Raw genomic sequence first — 19,426 nt, forward strand, 5'->3', positions numbered from 1 at the left:
GTCCCATTTTGAGTTATACAGTAAAAACATTATTATCCAGCATTCGTGGGGAATGGGTTTGCTGGTTAACCAAAAACGGCAGTTAACAGAAAGTTCCATTTATCAATGGAATACAGCACAATATTTGTAGCATACACTAATATGCAAATACTCAGGAATTAAGGAACAGTATACTTTTTACTTCTAATCTTCGCAGTACATTAAAACAAACTATGAAATAACCCAAGATACAGGTATGGGTTACAGATAACTTTGTAATTGCTTCTGATGGGTAAAGAGATGATTCATATCAGGAAAACATCAACACTTCCAGATTAGTAGAGATTTGCAGTTGATAGATTGCTGGGTAATGGTGTTTACTGTATTAAATGTTTACTTGGTTTGGAGGGAACTTGAGAATGTAGTCCCAGCTCGAGGATAAACTGCTACAAACATCGTAATTATGATTTTTAAATCTCCTTCCTACTTATTGTGCTGAGCCAATTCTATATGTTGTAACTAACGGTGAAATGTGCTCTGAAAGTTTGAGTGCTTTTAGATAATTGCAATGGGGAAGTGCAGACCTCTTTTTTTTTTTTTTTTTTTCCCCCCCCCCCCCGCTACTGTCAGTGGAAAAGTAAAATGGCATTTATCTTTTGGCATCGGGATTCTCTCCTGCATCAAGTATTTTCTGTCTATGTTCTGTAGGTTTGACGTTTTTGCGTCATTGTGTGATTCTCAGTTCCTTCTCTCTGCCCATAGACTCCATGCAGGCCCACAATAGAAATATAAAAGGATGGCAGTGCCGCACAGAGACTGCATGTCCAAAGCTGCCTAAAAACAAACTCTTAATATTTGAAATATATATATTTTTATTGGAATTTTTTGGACTTAATACTGGCCCTCCTTGCCAGCCAGCTTCCCAAGCATCACTGTGATGTATTCTCCAACCCCCCTGGGGAACCCCACGATTCTCAGGTTTTGCTGACATATTTGGTTCTCTTGGTTGACTACTTTATCCTTCAACCCCTTCTGGGTCCTTACTTTTAAATATTTTTATTCTCCTACTTTTTCACATTTTCTTCCGAATTTACACCCACCAACAATAAACAATAATCAGCAACAGATATGTCAATCCCCATAACAATAACAACGATCCCATCCTCCCACCAACCCCCAAACATCAGCCCGCATTTTTACATAAACAAATGACAAAAAAGGAATCAGGGATTACCCATAGTCACCCTTAATATACACAGCCCCCCCTCCCCCCAACCCTCCCCCCAACCCTCCCACCCATCCTCCCCCTAACTAATGTTCAATGTTATCCAGTTCTTGAAAGTGCATAATGAATATGCCCATGAATTGTAGAACCCCTCTGTCCTTCCCCTCAGTTCAAACTTAACCTTCTCAAAAGTCAAGTACTCCAACGGGTCCCCCCGCCACGCCAAGGCACAGGGCGGAGAGGCTGCTCTCCATCCCAGCAGGATCCGCCTTCGGGCGATCAACGAGGCGAAGGCTATGATATCTGCCTCCGCACCCGTTTCCAACTCTGGCTGGTCCGCCACCCTGAATATGGCCTGCCGGGGACCCGGGTCCAGTTTCACGTGCACCACCTTGGAAATTACCCTGAACACCACCTCCCAGTAATCCTCTAGCTTTGGACAGGACCAAAACTATGAATGTGATCAGCGGGTCCCCCCCCCCTGCAATGCTCGCACACATCATCTACTCCTTCAAAGAATAGGTTCATCCTCGCCCCCGTGAGGTGTGCTCTGTATACCACCTTCACCTGTATCAGCCCCAACCTCGCACATGAGATGGAGGCATTTACTCTCCGGAGCACCTCGCACCAGACCCCCTCCTCTATAACCTCTCCCAACTCTTCCTCCCACTTTGTTTTGATCCCTTCCAGTGGTGCCTTATCCTCTTCCAGAATAGCTCTGTCCACCGCTGACACTACCCCCTTCTCCAGACCCCTTGTCGTCTGCACCTCCTCCAGCAATGAGGAGGTCGGTTCCTCCGGGAAGCTCTGTATCTCTTTGCTGGCAAAATCTCGAACCTGCATGTATCTAAACATTTCTCCCTGCTCCAGCCCATACTTCGCTTCCGGCTCCCTCAATCCTGCAAACCAACCCCTAAAAAACAAATCTTTTAGCGTCTTAATCTCCTTCTCTTCCCATTTCCGAAAACTTCCATCCCACTTACCTGGCTCAAATCTGTGGTTCCCCCGAATCGGCATTTCCATTGACCCTGCCCCCAACCCGAAGTGTTGGCGAAACTGCCTCCAGATTTTCAATTAAGCTATTATTACCGGACTCCCTGAGTATTTCCCCGGAGCTATCGGGAGCGGCGCTGTTGCTAGTGCCTTCAATCCCGACCCCCTGCACAAACTCTCCTTGTTTCTGACCCACTGGGAATCAACCCCTCTGACCCAGCTCCGCACCTTCTCCACATTCGCCACCCAGTAGTAGTACATCAGGTTCGGGAGACCCAAACCCCCTGCCTGCCTTTCCCTCTGTAGGAGCACCTTTCTCACCCTGGCCACCTTCCCTCCCCATATGAACGAGGTAATCATTCCCTCAATCTCCAAAAAAAAAGCCTTTGGCAGGAAAATCGGTAAGCATTGAAAAATAAACAGAAATTGCGGCAACACATTCATTTTAACAGCCTGTACCCGACCCGCCAGTGACAGAAGGAGACCATTCCACCGTGCCAGATCGGCTTTCACTCTCCCCACCAAACTAGTGATGTACCTGCGAAGTTTACCCCACTCCCGGGCGACCTGCACCCCCAGATACCTAAAGTGAGTCCCTGCCCTACGGAATGGCAGCCCCCCCACCCCCCGGCCGAGACACAACAAAATACTCACTCTTGTCCAGGTTCAGCTTGCAGCTTGTACCCCAAGCAAGACCTAAATACTCGCAGGAGCTCCAACATCCCTCCTATCGACGCACTCGGTTCCGACACATACAGCAGCAAGTTGTCTCCATATAAGGACACCCTATCCTCTATACCCCCCTCCCGCACTATTCCTTTCCATGCTCCCGAACTTCTTAATGCAATGGCCAACGGCTCAATCCCTTCTGGGTCCTTACCAGGCTCGTCTCCTCGTGTGCTGTGATCCGGTCCCCATGGTCCGTGGCAGCATTTTTGAGGTTCTGTGTCGTCATTACCTGGGCCTTTAGCATCAGCTCCATATTGTCCATTGCCTCCCTCATGGGGACTGTCGTGGCATCCACTGCCGTCCCGATGGCTGCCACAAGGTCTTTTCTCATCTCCTCCCTATGTCTCTGGATCTCAGAGGTGATGAAGCACGCCAATTTGACAGTCAGCGCCTTGGTCTGTGCTGGTAATTCTGCAGCGTTGGCCCCGCAGTTCTGTGCCTCCACGTGCGATTCTCTGCTCTCAGGTTTGAGGTTTCCCATTCTTCTTTACTGGCTTTTCAGCTGGATGGCTGATTCTTTGCCCATCCTGGTTGGCAGTGCAGTCAGTGGGGGTTTGGTCTGGGGGGATTGAGTACTTTTGGTGCCTGTTCGTTGGGGTTAAACGTTGATGTTCTTAGACGAGAGCCGCCTTTCGTGCAACCCGCTCAATTCATGGCCGCCACTGGATGTCAACCCCTAATATTTTATCTCTAATGCCATGCTACTTACTGAAACTTAAAAGTTTTATCCTGATTTCATTTCACACTCACTTGTGCGTATGAGGAAGTATTTGCAAAACCAAATTCCAGTAAACGTTCAATATTTATTTTTTGATATATTTACATAGAAACCCAGCTCTTTAAGGCAGCATTTCTCAGAATTTATTTTTACGGGATGTCGGCTTCGCTAACGTAAAACAATTTCTAACATTGGTGAATTTACATTTCCCCTTCAGACGCCTTCATCTCAACAAGAAGACAACAGACAAACAACCTTACAGCAAGCTTCCTGGTGTCTCCCTACTTAAACCCCTGAAAGGAGTGGATCCAAATCTCATAAACAACCTGGAAACTTTCTTTGAACTTGATTATCCTAAAGTATGTATAAACATCTCGTGGAACTCTGCTGTTTACTAATGAATTTTATGGAGTGGGGTGGAGGAAGTATAGATCACAGAGACATAATTGTTGTAAGATTGTATTAAGTGGTAAGTGAGCTAGGGAAGATTTGTTTATTAAACCTATTACGCTGTTTATCTTTAACAAGATAAATACAGATGAAACCCATCATTGTACGTCCAAGGTGACACCAACTACCATGTTTTTTGCCTTTATTCTGTATCCATAAATTCATCCATTCCGCATGTAAAGTAAACCTTTCAGATGCATTATTGAATTTACCTTTTTAATGGGTAAAACCTGTGTCCTCTTTTCCAACCTTTATCGTCAGAAGTAATTTTATCTGTTTGTTTTGCTACCACTTGCCATCTTGTGTGTATCTACAAGATCCCCTCACTGATGCCTTTCTTGAAACTCCCAGGTTTCTGCATTCTTGTTTCTGTCTGCAAGATCCTCCTAATTTATCCTTTATTCTAGAAACCATGTGGCTTTTAATTTGCATTTACTTGAATTCTTCTTTTACTCTGATTGATCAGAAGTGAACACGGTATTTAAACTAATCTCTCACAGTATTATAAAATCTTATCATAACTTGCACTGACTATGCTTCTATTTTGACTGGTTCAACATTCTGTGGACTTTTGTTTGCTGGTCTGACTGGGCATTGCGGGCATTGAGTCCAATTTAGATTAAGGTATCAGTATGCAAAGCTTTGCATTGGTCAGCACTGAATTTCATTTATACTGCACACATACATGATTTATCCTAACTCATAGCTGCTTCCTCCAATTCCACTTCCTCGTCTAGTTTTGATATTGTCTGCAACTCTGGTATCTTGAGTATATCATTGATTTCAATTAGAAACAGTAGTGAACACCCCTCTCATTAACATCTGCCCTCATCCCCTCTAATTCATAACCTTTCCTTTCTACTCTATCGATTTCTTATCCATACCTAGGTTTTATCATGTAGCCTCACAGCTTCCAGCCACAATTTTCCCAATTTGCTGTTGATTGGTTAACAAGTCACAAATTTGAAGGAATGTTTTCAAGAAATTTGATCCACCTGCACAGATTTAGTTTAATTCCGATTATATCCTTCTGGTGAGGCGGATGTGCCGAGCAGACACGGGGAAGTTGGCTCTTTGGGAACTCAGAAAAACGGCCAACCCACTTTCACAAGACAGCTGCAACTGGCGGGGGGGGGGGGGGGGGGGGGGGGGGCGCGGGGCAATGACTAGGGGGCAAAGATTTAAGGTAAGGGGCAGGAGGTTTAGAGGAGATGTGAGGAAAAACCTTTTTACCCAGAGGGTGATGGAAGTTTGAAATTGGCTGCCTGAAACAGTGGTGGAGGCAGGGACCCTCATAACATGTATGCACTTGCTATCCTAGATTGCAGTGGGATTAGAATGGTTCGGTTGTTTTTGACCAGCACAGTCATGATGGGACGAAGGGCCTTTCCTATGTTCTATGACTGGAGGCACAGGAGGCAATAATTTGAGACGTGGGAAAAATGGCAACAGACCAGAGTGACTCGAAGATGAAGCAGTTCCTCGACGGACTGGGCATGCTGGTTGTCTGAGAAGATAGGAGGTGGGGGCAGGAAGCACCACTAGAACTGGGGGAAGTCATGGAGAGCATCAATTCCATGCTGGCAGGGGCAGCACGTGGCGCAGTGGTAAGCATTGTTGCCTCACGACGCTGAGGTCCCAGGTTCGATCCCAGCCCGGAGTCACTGTCCGTGTGGAGTTTGCACATTCTCCCCGTGTTTGTATGGGTTTCGCCCCCACAACCCAAAGTTGTGCAGGGTAGGTGGATTGGCCACGCTAAACTGCCCCTTAATTGGAAAAAATTAATTGGGTAATCTAAATTTATAACAGAAAAAACTCCATGCTGGCAGGAAAGGCACTGGGGCCAAATGGGCCTGGCGGACTTGTATAAAAAATTTACGCCAGGGTGGAGGTGCTGACCTTGGGTAGGGTGCTCTTTCCAAGAGCCGGTGCAGACTCGATGGGCCGAATGGCCTCCTTCTGCACTGTAAATTCTATGATATTCTATTCTAACCGGGAGAGTACAGATGATCAAAATGCACACGCTGCCCAGGCTCGTCTTCCTGTTCAGATCCCTCCTGTTCAGATCCCTCCTGATCGACATCCCCAAGGCCTTTTTCACCAGTCAACAAACTAATCATGATGTTTAGGGGTAGAAGAGCCCGAGAATTCAAAAGAGAAGAATTCAAAAGAGAATCCTGAAGAGGAGAAGAAACTTAGGAGGACTGGCCCTACCAAACCTACAGTTCTCCCACCAGGCGACCACGCAGAAAGAGTGGTCTCTCGCTCTCGCTCTCTCGCTCTCTCGCTTGCTCTCTCGCTTGCTCTCTCGCTTGCTCTCGCTCTCTCGCTCTCTCGCTCTCTCGCTCTCTCGCTCTCTCGCTCTCTCGCTCTCTCGCTCTCTCGCTCTCTCGCTCTCTCGCTCTCTCGCGCTCTCGCGCTCTCGCGCTCTCGCTCTCTCGCGCTCTCGCTCTCTCATTTTCCACCCCCTCCCAGCAGTGGTTAGCACTGCTGCCTCACGGCGCCGAGGCCGCAGGTTCGATCCCGGCTCTGGGTCACTGGCCGTGTGGCGTTTGCACATTTTCCCTGTGTTTGCGTGGGTTTCGCCCCCACAGCCCACAGATGTGCAGGGTTGGTGGATTGGCCACGCTAAATTGCCCCTTGATTAGGGATAAAAATGAATTGGGTACTCTAAATTTATTTTTTTAAATCTTCCTCCGCAAAGAAACAATAATGTACCCCCAGACACCAGGACGCTCGTTAGTAGAAGAACTGGATGCAGGCAACTTGGGGAAGAGGAACAAGACCAGGAAAAAATGGGAGGAGGAAATAGGCATAGAGCTAGGGAGAGGACTCTGGATCGAAGCACTGCACAGGGCGAACTTCACCTCACCTCCGCGTGCACAGGGCGAACTTCACCTCACCTCCGCGTGCACAGGGCGAACTTCACCTCACCTCCGCGTGCGCAGGGCGAACTTCACCTCACCTCCGCGTGCGCAGGGCGAACTTCACCTCACCTCCGCGTGCGCAGGGCGAACTTCACCTCACCTCCGCGTGCGCAGGGCGAACTTCACCTCACCTCCGCGTGCGCAGGGCGAACTTCACCTCACCTCCGCGTGCGCAGGGCGAACTTCCCCTCCGCCTGCGCAGGGCGAACTTCCCCTCCCCTCCGCCTGCGCAGGGCGAACTTCCCCTCCCCTCCGCCTGCGCAGGGCGAACTTCCCCTCCCCTCCGCCTGCGCAGGGCGAACTTCCCCTCCCCTCCGCCTGCGCAGGGCGAACTTCCCCTCCCCTCCGCGTGCGCAGGGCAAACTTCCCCTCCCCTCCGCGTGCGCAGGGCAAACTTCCCCTCCCCTCCGCGTGCGCAGGGCAAACTTCCCCTCCCCTCCGCGTGCGCAGGGCGAACCTCCCCTCGCCTGCTCCGCGTGCGCAGGGCGAACCTCCCCTCGCCTGCTCCGCGTGCGCAGGGCGAACCTCCCCTCGCCTGCTCCGCGTGCGCAGGGCGAACCTCCCCTCGCCTGCTCCGCGTGCGCAGGGCGAACCTCCCCTCGCCTGCTCCGCGTGCGCAGGGCGAACCTCCCCCCGCCTGCTCCGCATGCGCAGGGCGAACCTCCCCCCGCCTGCTCCGCGTGCGCAGGGTTGAGCCTAACCAGAACACGAACGAGCGGGTCCTTCCAGGTGGTGGAGGACAAATGCGAACGCTGCCAGGGAAGCTTACCAAAATTCACTTCCTGAGTCTATTGATGTCGTATGTGAGGTATCGCAGTTGGTTGGCATCATCCCTGAGCCAGCAAGAGGAAAATCAGCAGGATTCCCAGAAATTCTGCATGTGGATTTTGGGTAGAGAAAATCATGTTTTGGTGTCAAGTAGGCTGCCAAAACTCCTTTCGTTTTGAGGAATGACCATTTGGAGTGAGGTAACTGACACTGGTTGATTCCCTTGTTTTTATCTTTACCCTGGACTTTATGAAGTTACTGACCAGCTCATGTTCTATTTATCTGGTTGTGCCTTCAGTTGTTTTGTGGCCCAACTCTGGATATTACCTCTCTCAACTCCTTTGGAATGACCATGAAATTTTAACTGCATCCATGCGTGCGTGGCTTCAGGGCCACAACGTAAAGAAGGGGCGGCCATTTTGGACTGAGATCCGGAGAACTTTCTTCACACACATGGATGTAGATCTTCATAATTCTCTAGCTCCAGAGGGCTGTGGGCATTCAGTCATTAAACATATTTAACACAGATGTCGATAGATTTAGAGTACTAAGGAAATTAAAGGTGTTGGACGATGCAAGAAATGTGAAATTAAGGTACAAGATCGGCCATTATTGTATTGAATGTGAAGGAGACTCGGAAGGGCCAAACAGCCCACCGCTCTTATTACATTCTTATCTATTTCTCACCTTTTTATATATCCCCTTACTAATTGTGTATTTGAAAAAGCTTTTTGATCCTAATGTCATCTCATTTTGATCCTGATGTAGAGTGGATTCTTTTCTCCTTTTTAAAAAAAAAAAATTAATTCTCTTTACATTGTTGTTGCCCAAGTTTGGGAACAATAGATGCTCCCAATAACTATTTTAAAACTTGAATGAAGTGAATGGGCTCAGTAGATTAAAGGACCCTTGATAAGAATTGAATGCATCGGTGACTATATGGACTGCAAGTATAATGTGCTCCCATTTATTTGTATATTAAATATGTCCGGAATTTCAAAGCTGTAACCGGGTCACGGTTTAAAAGATTTGCTTAACTGTAAAAATGAAACTTGAGCAGTTTCTTTTTCATTGTAAAATTAATCTAAAGTATACCTTTAAATGACTCCCATGTTGTATAAATCTTTATACTGAACCTTCCATTTTTTGTTCAAACAGTGGGTTTTGAGGCTCTCTGCATATGTCTCTTTAATGCTGGACAATCCTACTCAAAAAGGCATCAGATGTTTGCAGTGCCGTTCTACTTTATCAAAATGGTCTAATTGATCACTAGGATATTCTGGGACCATTAGCTCTGTGGACTAAATAGCTCTTTGTGTGTTATAACAAAACCTCTGTGAAAGATTTCATGTAAGCTTTTAGGGCAAAACATTATGGCACTGAAGAAATCTGCGAGACTGTAAAAGTAACTTGTTTTGTTGAATGGTTCATTTTAAGTTCTTTTCTCCCTATTCTCTGGATCATCAAGCACCCATTCAGGATCTGCCAATGTTGAGCTGGCTTCTAAAAGTTCACAAGAGCAGCGTCTCCAGCTTTCCTTGTTTCCTCATCATTAAGGGAGAAAACATCTTTCTTTTGCCAAGCTTGAGATCAGAAGTTTACTCTGAGGGATGTGGGAATAGTGGAAAATTAAAGAGGCAAGAGAGAATCCTGTCCAGCACCAGAATTGACACGGTTAATCAGTGAATCTATAGTAAGGCAGCTCTCAGAGCTACACTATACTTTTCCAGCACTCAACTGATGATTGCGATCTCTTTCCTTCCCTTCATCTTTAACCAGTTTGAAATACTCCTTTGCATACAAGACAGTGATGATCCTGCAGTCGATGTCTGTAAAAAGCTGCTGGGAAAATACCCAAATGTGGATGCCAAATTGCTTATTGGTAAGCAGATTTAATCTGTGCAATTTTCCTCATGTTGACAGAAATTCGTGTTTAGCTGCATCCAAGTGAATTTATAAATATTTGGTACTTCACCAAGCTAAAGCTTTTTCAAAATTATAAATTGAAAGTTATTTTTTGTGTGACCTTGTGTTTGTTTTTAAATAAATAGAATTTCCGCCCTCAACCAAAAATCATGTTAATTTGACGGGTTTAATTTTTCACTGTTGATGCTCACCAATGTAGAGGCTGTTGCACATTAACTAACACACTAATTCTGTTTTGTTGATATTGCTTGCCCTCATTTTGAAATCAATATGATTGAATTGGTTACAATGACCCTTCGTCGATTTGTTATAAATAAAACAGTTCCCCAATTGATGAATTATATTATTGTTCTCCTCGGACCTGGCTTAGATCAGAGAGATTGAATTATTAGGCGCAGTTAAATTGACTGTCGGTCCTTTAAGAGAGTGGCGGGATTGTGAAACTAGATACTATGTGGAGCAGTTAAGATGAATAGCATAGATGTATTTAAGGGGAAGCTGAATCAGCACATGATAGCAAAAAGGAATAGAAAGATGTGTTGATGAAATGAAGCAAATAGTGGGAGGAGTGTGGAGCATAAAACGGATGTTCGGTTGAATGACCTGTTTCTGTGCTGTGAATGCTGTTCTACATACTGCACCAGTTTAATTACAAAAATTACACATATATGTAAAAAGTGAAAGATGATGTGAGAGATGATATATTGTATTGTTGTTCGGTTGAATGACCTGTTTCTGTGCTGTGAACGCTGTTCTACATACTGCACCAGTTTAATTACAAAAAATTACACATGTAAAAAGTGAAAGATGATGTGAGAGATGATATATTGTATTTACTCTTTTTTTTAAAAAAAAATTAAAAAAAATTCTAAGTTTAGAGTACCCAATTATTTTTTCCAATTACGGGGCAATTTAGCATGGCCAATCCACCTATCCTGCACATCTTTTGGGTTGTGGGGGTGAAACCCCACGCAGACACGGGGAGAATGTGCAAACTCCACACGGACAGTGACCCAGGGCCGGGATTCAAACCTGGGTCCTCAGCGCCATAGGCAGCAATGCTAACCACTGTGCCACCGTGCTGCCTTATTGTATTTACTCTTGACCATGTATTTGTGGATGCATTTATTTTATAAGAGCTTAATCCAGGCTCTCAGGATTTATTTATTTTCCAAAGTAAATATGCAGCCGCATTCCACTGTTTTCAGATGGGGGAATATCCTTTTCATTGGCTAGGTTAATCTGTATAGAGGAGACCAGGAGATGATGATGTGTTTTGGGTTAAATTGTTTTTTTTAATGTTTTTAACGGCCAAGTGGTAATTTAATTGTAAAATAATTAAAATACATTCTTATCACCTTCAGGTGGCAAAAAGGTTGGCATTAATCCCAAGATAAACAATTTGATGCCAGGTTATGAAGTAGCCAAATATGAACTTGTATGGATCTGTGACAGTGGAATTAGAGGTCAGAAACATGTTTTATATTGGCTGGAAGATTGACCTGTTTTTTGCTATTTACCAATTTATGAATATGTATTTATGTACAATAATCTAATATTTCAAGTCTTAAATATTTTTGAATCTTTGCTTACTTCAAGCGGAGAGAGCAAACACTGAAAATTGTGATGGCACACATGAGCATGATTCCTGGTCAGACTGCCTGCAGTAGATAACGGGGAGCCAATGGATGTGGTATATCTGGATTTCCAGAAAGCCTTTGACAAGGTGCCACACAAGATTGCTGCATAAGATAAAGATGCATGGCATTAAGGGTAAAGTAGTAGCATGGATAGAGGATTGGTTAATTAATAGAAAGCAAAGAGTGGGGATTAATGGGTGTTTCTCTGGTTGGCAATCAGTAGCTAGTGGTGTCCCTCAGGGATCTGTGTTGGGCCCACAATTGTTCACAATTTACATAGATGATTTGGAGTTGGGGACCAAGGGCAATGTGTCCAAGTTTGCAGATGACACTAAGATGAGTGGTAAAGCGAAAAGTGCAGAGGATACTGGAAGTCTGCAGAGGGATTTGGATAGGTTAAGTGAATGGGCTAGGGTCTGGCAGATGGAATACAATGTTGACAAATGTGAGGTTATCCATTTTGGTAGGAATAACAGCAAACGGGATTATTATTTAAACGATAAAATGTTAAAGCATGCCGCTGTGCAGAGAGACTTGGGTGCGCTGGTGCATGAGTCACAGAAGGTTGGTTTACAGGTGCAACAGGTGATTAAGAAGGCAAATGGAATTTTGTCCTTCATTGCTAGAGGGATGGAGTTTAAGACTAGGGAGGTTATGTTGCAATTGTATAGGGTGTTAGTGAGGCCACACCTGGAGTATTGTGTTCAGTTTTGGTCTCCTTACTTGAGAAAGGGCGTACTGGCACTGGAGGGTGTGCAGAGGAGATTCACTAGGTTAATCCCAGAGCGGAAGGGGTTGGATTAAGAGGAGAGGTTGAGTAGACTGGGACTGTACTCGTTGGAATTTAGAAGGATGAGGGGGGATCTTATAGAAACATTTAAAATTATGAAGGGAATAGATGGAATAGATGCGGGCAGGTTGTTTCCACTGGCGGGTGAAAGCAGAACTAGGGGACATAGCCTCAAGATAAGGGGAAATAGATTTAGGACTGAGTTTAGGAGGAACTTCTTCACCCAAAGGGTTGTGAATCTATGGAATTCCTTGCCCAGTGAAGCAGTTGAGGCTCCTTCATTACATGTTTTTAAGGTAAAGATAGATAGTTTTTTGAAGAATAAAGGGATTAAGGGTTATGGTGTTCGGGCCGGAAAGTGGAGCTGAGTCTGCAAAAGATCAGCCATGATCTCATTGAATGGCGGAGCAGGCTCGAGGGGCCAGATGGCCTACTCCTGCTCCTAGTTCTTATGTTCTTATTTGCTAATCAATTTGTTGTCAAATTATTTTTTTGGAGAGTTCTGGCCCAACTTTGTTGGATTGAAGATTTGAATATTTTGGGTCTATCAATCCTAATTTCTTAAAGACATAACTTTTATTTTGGGGGTGGTTGGGGGTGGGGGGAGGGAAATATCTGTAATAGCAGAATGGCCTTATTGCATGAGAAATATAAAGCGTGGATTAACTTTTAAACAACTTCCACGTTACTTCCTAATGCTCAGTGAAGTCGGACACTCTGACAGACATGGCCAACATGATGACTGAGAAAGTGGGCCTGGTACACGGATTGCCATATGTGGCTGACAGACAGGGATTTGCTGCTACTTTAGAACAGGTAAGAATAGAAATATTTCCGTACTATTTTTGTATTTTTTTTTTTAAAAAGTAAAAGCACAGACTGTTTCATTATTATTTTGAATGTACTGGAGAAGATCCAGTCCCCTGATCGCTGTTTTAATATGTTTAAGTCATCCAACTGCATAGATCCCAAAGATCATGTGGTAATAAAGCAAACTTGGTACATTTGTAATAGTGATATTGGGAAGTGTAATTTGAAACCATCTCTTTGGTATTAAAGCTTCATCGATTACCTCTTTGTTTACTTGGCACCCTGTATGCCTCTACCTTTCTTTGAACCCCTTCCCTTCTGCATCTGTTGTAGTGGGGAAGTGGGTGTTGGAGATGACGGTAGCTGGGCAGCACGGTAGCACAAGTGGGCAGCACTGTGGCTTCACAGCGCCAGAGTCCCAGGTTCGATTCCCCGCTGGGTCACTGTGCGGAGTCTGGACATTCTCCCCGTGTTTGCATGGGTTTCCTCCGGGTGCTCCAGTTTCCTCCCACAGTCCAAAGACGTGCAGGTTAAGTGGATTGGCCATGCTAAATAGCCCTTAGTGTCCAAAAAGGTTAGGGGTTATTGGGTTACGGGGTTAGGGTGAAAGTGAGGGTTTAAGTGGGTCAGTGCAGACTAGATGGGCTGAATGGCCTCCTTCTGCACTGTATGCCCTATGTTCTATGAACTGCCACGTTTCTGAAGTAATTTATAACTACGTTTGAAAATTCCAACTGCAAGTGTTTTAAGACCTTTCATCTGCCATGTTGCTTCTGCAGCTGTCAATTTGCCAAATCATTTCCTTACCGTCATCTTTGATGTCTTTGTCACTAGTACAACCTTTACTTTTACCAATTCCAATTGATTCCTCTGGTATAGTGCCCCCTTTCATAGAATTTACAGTGCAGAAGTAGGCCATCCAGCCCATCGAGTCTGCATCGGCTCTTGGAAAGAGCACCCTACCCAAGGTCAACACCTCCACCCTATCCCCATAACCCAGTAACCCCACCCAACACTAAGGGCAATTTTGGACACTAAGGGCAATTTATCCTGGCCAGTCCACCTAACCTGCACATCTTTCGCCTCAGGTTCCAGGCTGCAGACTTGGTTATATATAGTGTGTGGCTGCTTCAGACATCTGTTTGAAACCTGGTTGGACAGTGTTGAGTGCTATTGAGCCTCGCTGTCCTCTGCCAAAACTGACGCGCTACTTCAGAATCATTCTAGAGGGCAAAAGTAATCATTGCTTCCTTACTTCTGCTAATCACTTTGAACTCCTCTCCCTTGCCCACACCTTCAACAACAAGGAACGTGTAAATTTCTTTGTTAATTTGTATATCATTCAACTGCTCCCTCCTCCCTACAACTGACCCTGACCCCTCTGAACCCGCATTTTTCTCTGGTTTCTTTCCTATCTTCCTGAATACGCTCTTTAAGCTTACCTTGTTTACCGGTCCCACTTCCTGCTTTCGTGATCTCATTCCCACAAAATAACTGATGACCCAACTTCCCTTTCTGGCTGCTGTGTTAATTAACAATGTAAATGTTTCCACCCCTTAAATGTAGACCTGATATACTTGTAAGCTATCTCCTCATTTCCAATCTCCCTGTCCTCTCCCCTGAAGCTCTTGACTATTTTGTCAGTTCTCAATCCCATGGAAATTTGAGAAGAAAAGAATGTGGGATTCTGAATCCAGCTACCATATCTTGCTGTTAATGTATTTCAGATGGTGAAACTATTGCATAATAACCCAAATAATATGTTGGCATCCTTCCATTTAAACACAGCAAACGGGTCCCATTTCAGATGCCTCCATAGGAGCACCTTGGCTTGATGGCTAAAGAGGCCAATCTTTAAGATGTATTTTCTGTCACCAGTACTGTTTGTGAAGCTACCAAATATCATGGGTTGTTGTTTCTGTGTTGGCATCTGTTGCCTAGCCCTGATCATTGTGGTGGTGTATGCCAGTTCACAGAGGTGTGGACATTTTCCTCTGTCATCAGCTAATGGATCCCGGGTGTGATAATCAATGTCTAGAGCCTTTATGTTACATTTCCACCATCCCTGAAGCACAGCTTTGAGTGTCCTACTGGTCACCTGGCTCTTGTGACCTCACCATACGAATTTCCTTAGGTATGTGACCATCTAACATCCCAAAGATATGTTTGAGCCAACAACACAGTCTGTTTGATGAGTACTAACTAACTTTGGAGGCTGTGTCTTTGAGAGGACTGCTGCATTTGTGATTTTATCCTGCCAAGATATGCCCATAATGCACCACAGACGGCAAAGATTGAAATTGTTAACATTTTCTTAAAAGTCGTCCATGCTTCACAGCCAGGTGCTGAGAACATAGGACCAAGCTGATATTTTATAAGACCTTGATATTCCGTGCGCATTTCATGAGTTGGTCAAAACTGGTAGCTGCTTTTCCTATGCGTGCATCAAGGAACAGATTGTCTGTCACCATGGACCCGAGGTAGCAGACTTTACTCACCACTTCCAGCAGGATGTTAATTAGTGTGATCAGCAACAGAGAGGCAGGATCTTGTCTCATGACCACAGTGGCCTTGACACTTCTAGTCAGGGAGAACAAGTTACAGGTATGGAAGGGATAATTCATGAGTCATTGTACCAAGTTCTTTGTGGGGGGACTAGCACAGCACCACCAGTATAGCAAAGCTCTTTGATCAGAACGCAGCGTGTTTTTGTCTTTACTTTGTCTTGAATGATTGCATCTGACCTAGTGTTCAAGTGGACTCCTTGCATATCTACAGGGAAGGCAAAAGTTGTATTGTAAAAGAGTATTGAGAAGAAGGCACCAATCAGTAGAAGCTAGGAAATAGTCCTGCTGACTCCATTCTGAAAATGTCACAAATGGATCCATCAAAATGTATGGCATGTTGGCATGGAAGGAGTGGATGAGACAGGGGAACTTTGATGGACAGGCTATTTTCCCCAAAATCTTACAAAGCCCTGCTCTGCTGATGGCGCTGATGCTTTAGTGAGATCCATGAAAGTAAGGTAAAGATTCGTACGGTGTTCCCTTGTAGCTGGCTATGGAAAAGGTTGCATCCGCAGTAGATTTGCCAGCACAGAAATCACACTGCACACGGTCTGCAAATCGATGGAGTCTTTTAATTCTGACTCTAACAAAGGTCTTCCCCATAACCCTAAGGAGTGAAATGCCTCTGCGGCGGCTGCAATTCCTTCTGTTGTTTTTGTTTTATTTGCTCATAATTGCAGAGTTTCAGCATAAATGCAATACTAAGGAAGAACACTGATAAAATTTACATTGTTTTTTTAAAAAAGTCTCTGTAGTCTCTTCAAAATTCTGAGTTGTTTTGAGATGTTCTGCATTACCTAATATGGAATATTTTACTGAGACCCTACATCCAACAACAGAAGAATTATTGAGGAGCTTACTATAAATGTCTTCCAAAACTGTGACAGTTCTCTCGTTTATAAGCATGAAGTTAGTAAATTGCCATAGGTGCTCTTTTTTTAAAATATTTTTATTAGGGATTTGCAAGTTTTTATAATAACAGCAACATAAACATGGTACAATAAACATTGCCCCCCATCGCAATCTTCACACAATCCCAACCATAAAACAACAATCCGGCCCTCTTTCTCCCCCCCCCCCCCCCCCCCCCCCCCTTTGGAATTCTGTTTCTGCTGACGTTTTAATTTTCCCCGAGAAAGTCGATGAACGGCTGCCACCTCCGGGTGAACCCAACCATTGACCCTCTTACGGCAAACTTTATTTTCGCAAGACTGAGAAACCCAACCATGTCACTAACCCAGGTCTCTACACTCTGACTTCAAGTCCCTCCACATTAATAAGATCCGTCTCCGGGCTACCAGGGAGGCAAAGGCCAAGACGTCGGCCCCTGCATTCCCGGCTCTTCCGACACTCCAAGGATTGCTGCCTCCGGACTCAGCACCACCCGTGTTTTTAGCACCGTGGACATTGCCTTAGCGAAACCCTGCCAGAACCCCTCTAAGCTTCGGAAATGCCCAAAAAATGTGGACATGATTTTCTGGGCTTCCCGCGCACCTTGCACACCTGTCCTCTACCTCAAAAAACTTGCTCATCCCAGCCGCTGTCATGTGTGCCCGGTGGACTACCTTGAATTGTATCAGGCTAAGCCTGGCACATGATGAGGATGTATTAACCCTGCTTAGGGTATCTGCCCACAGACTCACGTCTATCTCTCCTCCTAGCTCGTCCGCTCTCTTGCTCTTAAGCTCCTCCACCGGAGTTTCCTCCGCATCCAAAAGTTCCTGGTAAATATCTGATACCTTCCCCTCTCCCACCCAGGTACTGGAGACTACTCTGTCCTGTATCCCCCGTGGCGGCAGCAGCGGGAAGGCCGGAACCTGCCTTCTCGAGAAGTCTCACACCTGCAAATACCTAAACCCATTCTCTACTGGCAATTCAAATTTATCCTCCAAGGCTTTCAAGCTGGGGAAGCTCCCGTCTATAAATAGATCCCGCACCCTCCTAATTCCTGCCCTTTGCCATCTCCGGAACCCACCATCCAGCCTACTCGGTATAAAACCGATGATTATTATAAATCAGGGTCCAAACTGATGCTCCCTGAACTCTCTTATATCTCCTCCACTGCCCCCAGATTCTCGGAGCTGCCACCACCACCACCACCGGACTTGTGGAGTATCGGGCCAGCGAGAACGGAAGAGGTGCCAATTTCAGTGCTCCCAAACTTGTGTCTTTACATGACGCTGTCTCCATCCGCTCCCACACCAACCCCTCCCCCACTACCCACTTCCTAATCATGGCTATATTAGCCGCCCAGTAGTAATTGCAAAAGTTCGGCAGTGCCAACCCACTCTTTTTTTCCCCCCCCTGACTGCGCTCACTTTCTTTTTAATTAGAGGGGTTCTGGGAGGGTTTCGCTAAGGCAATGTCCACAGTACTCAAAACACGGGTGGTGCCGAGTCCGGAGGTGGCGATCTTTGGAGTGTCGCAAGAGCCGGGAATGCAGGGGCTGACGTCTTGGCCTTTGCCTTCGCCTTCCTGGTAGCCCGGAGACACATCTTATTAATGAAAAACACTTTCTTCACTCGCGGGGTTTTACCCGCCCCCACACAGCCTGCAATAACCTTATTCACCCACTTGAAAAAGCCCTTGGGATGAAGATGGGGAGGCACTGAAAGACAAACAGAAATCTGGGGAGGACAGTCATTTTCACAGTCTGTACCCTCCCCGCCAGTGATAGCGGGAGCATGTCCCATCTCTTAAAGTCCTCTTTCATTTGGTCTACGGGCTGAGATAGGTTTAACTTGTGCAGTGCCAGGGCAGCACAGTGGCCTAGTGGTTAGCACAGCTGCCTCACGGCGCCGAGGTCCCAGGTTCGATCCCGGCTCTGGGTCACTGTCCGTGTGGAGTTTGCACATTTTCCCCGTGTCTGCGCGGGTTCCGCCCCAACAACCCAAAGATGTGCAGGATAGGTGGATTGGCCATGCTAAATTGCCCCTTAATTGGAAAAAATAATTGGGTAATCTAAACTTTAAAAAAAACTTGTGCAGTGCCTCCCATTCCCGGGCCACCTGGATTCACAGATACCGAAAGCTCCTTCCTACCATTCTAAGCCGTAGTTCTCCCAGTCTCTTCTCTTGCCTGGATCGCGAACATCTCGCTTTACCCCATGTTCAATTTATACCCTGAAAAATTACCAAATTCCCCGAAGATCCGCATAACTTCCCCCATCCCCTCCAACGGGTCTGAAATATGCAAAAGCAGGTCATCTGTGTAAACATAGACATAGAACGTATAATCCAGAAGGAGGCCATTCGGCCCATTGAGTCTGCACCAACTCTCTTAAGCCCTCATTTACACCCTATCCCCAGAACCCAATAACCCCATAACCTATTTGGTCACTAAGGGCAATTTGTCATGGCCAATCCACCTAACCTGCGCATCTTTGGACTGTGGGAGGAAACCGGAGCACCCGGAGGAAACCCACGCAGACACATAAGAACATAAGAACAAGGAGCAGGAGTAGGCCATCTGGCCCCTTGTGCTCCGCCATTCAATGAGATCATGGCTGATCTTTTTTTTTTAAATAATTTTTATTGGAATTTTTTACAGAAAATATAACAGACAATGAAAAACAACAATAAAACACCATAATAACTGTAACACCCCCAAGACCATATCAACGCATGTATCACACCCCACACCCAGTAAACAACAAGATAACTTAATAATAAATTAAATTTAAATTAAATAAGCAAACATAGTCAACGTCCCTCCCCCCAGGGTTGCTGCTGCTGCTGACCCAGTACCCTATCGCTGAGCCAGAAAGTCGAGGAAAGGTTGCCACCGCCTAAAGAACCCTTGTACCGATCCTCTCAGGGCGAATTTGACCTTCTCTAGCTTAATAAAACCCGCCATGTAATTGATCCAGGTCTCCACGCTTGGGGGTCTCGCATCCTTCCACTGT

The 19,426-nt window shown here is 45.6% G+C and overlaps 1 protein-coding gene across 3 annotated transcripts in view; it reads left to right on the forward strand.

Moving 5' to 3' along the window:
* ugcg (UDP-glucose ceramide glucosyltransferase) overlaps nt 1–19,426 on the forward strand; it is a 56,234-nt gene that overhangs the window by 19,138 nt on the left and 17,670 nt on the right. For all 3 annotated transcript variants that reach the window (XM_038804163.1, XM_038804161.1, XM_038804162.1), the window contains exons 2-5: nt 3,862–4,003; nt 9,569–9,671; nt 11,080–11,181; nt 12,849–12,961. In XM_038804163.1, the coding sequence (XP_038660091.1) occupies nt 3,862–4,003; nt 9,569–9,671; nt 11,080–11,181; nt 12,849–12,961 (460 nt within the window). The remainder of the gene's footprint in view (nt 1–3,861; nt 4,004–9,568; nt 9,672–11,079; nt 11,182–12,848; nt 12,962–19,426) is intronic.

Source organism: Scyliorhinus canicula, chromosome 8, assembly GCF_902713615.1.
Source record: "Scyliorhinus canicula chromosome 8, sScyCan1.1, whole genome shotgun sequence".
NCBI classification, from domain to species: Eukaryota; Metazoa; Chordata; class Chondrichthyes; order Carcharhiniformes; family Scyliorhinidae; genus Scyliorhinus; species Scyliorhinus canicula.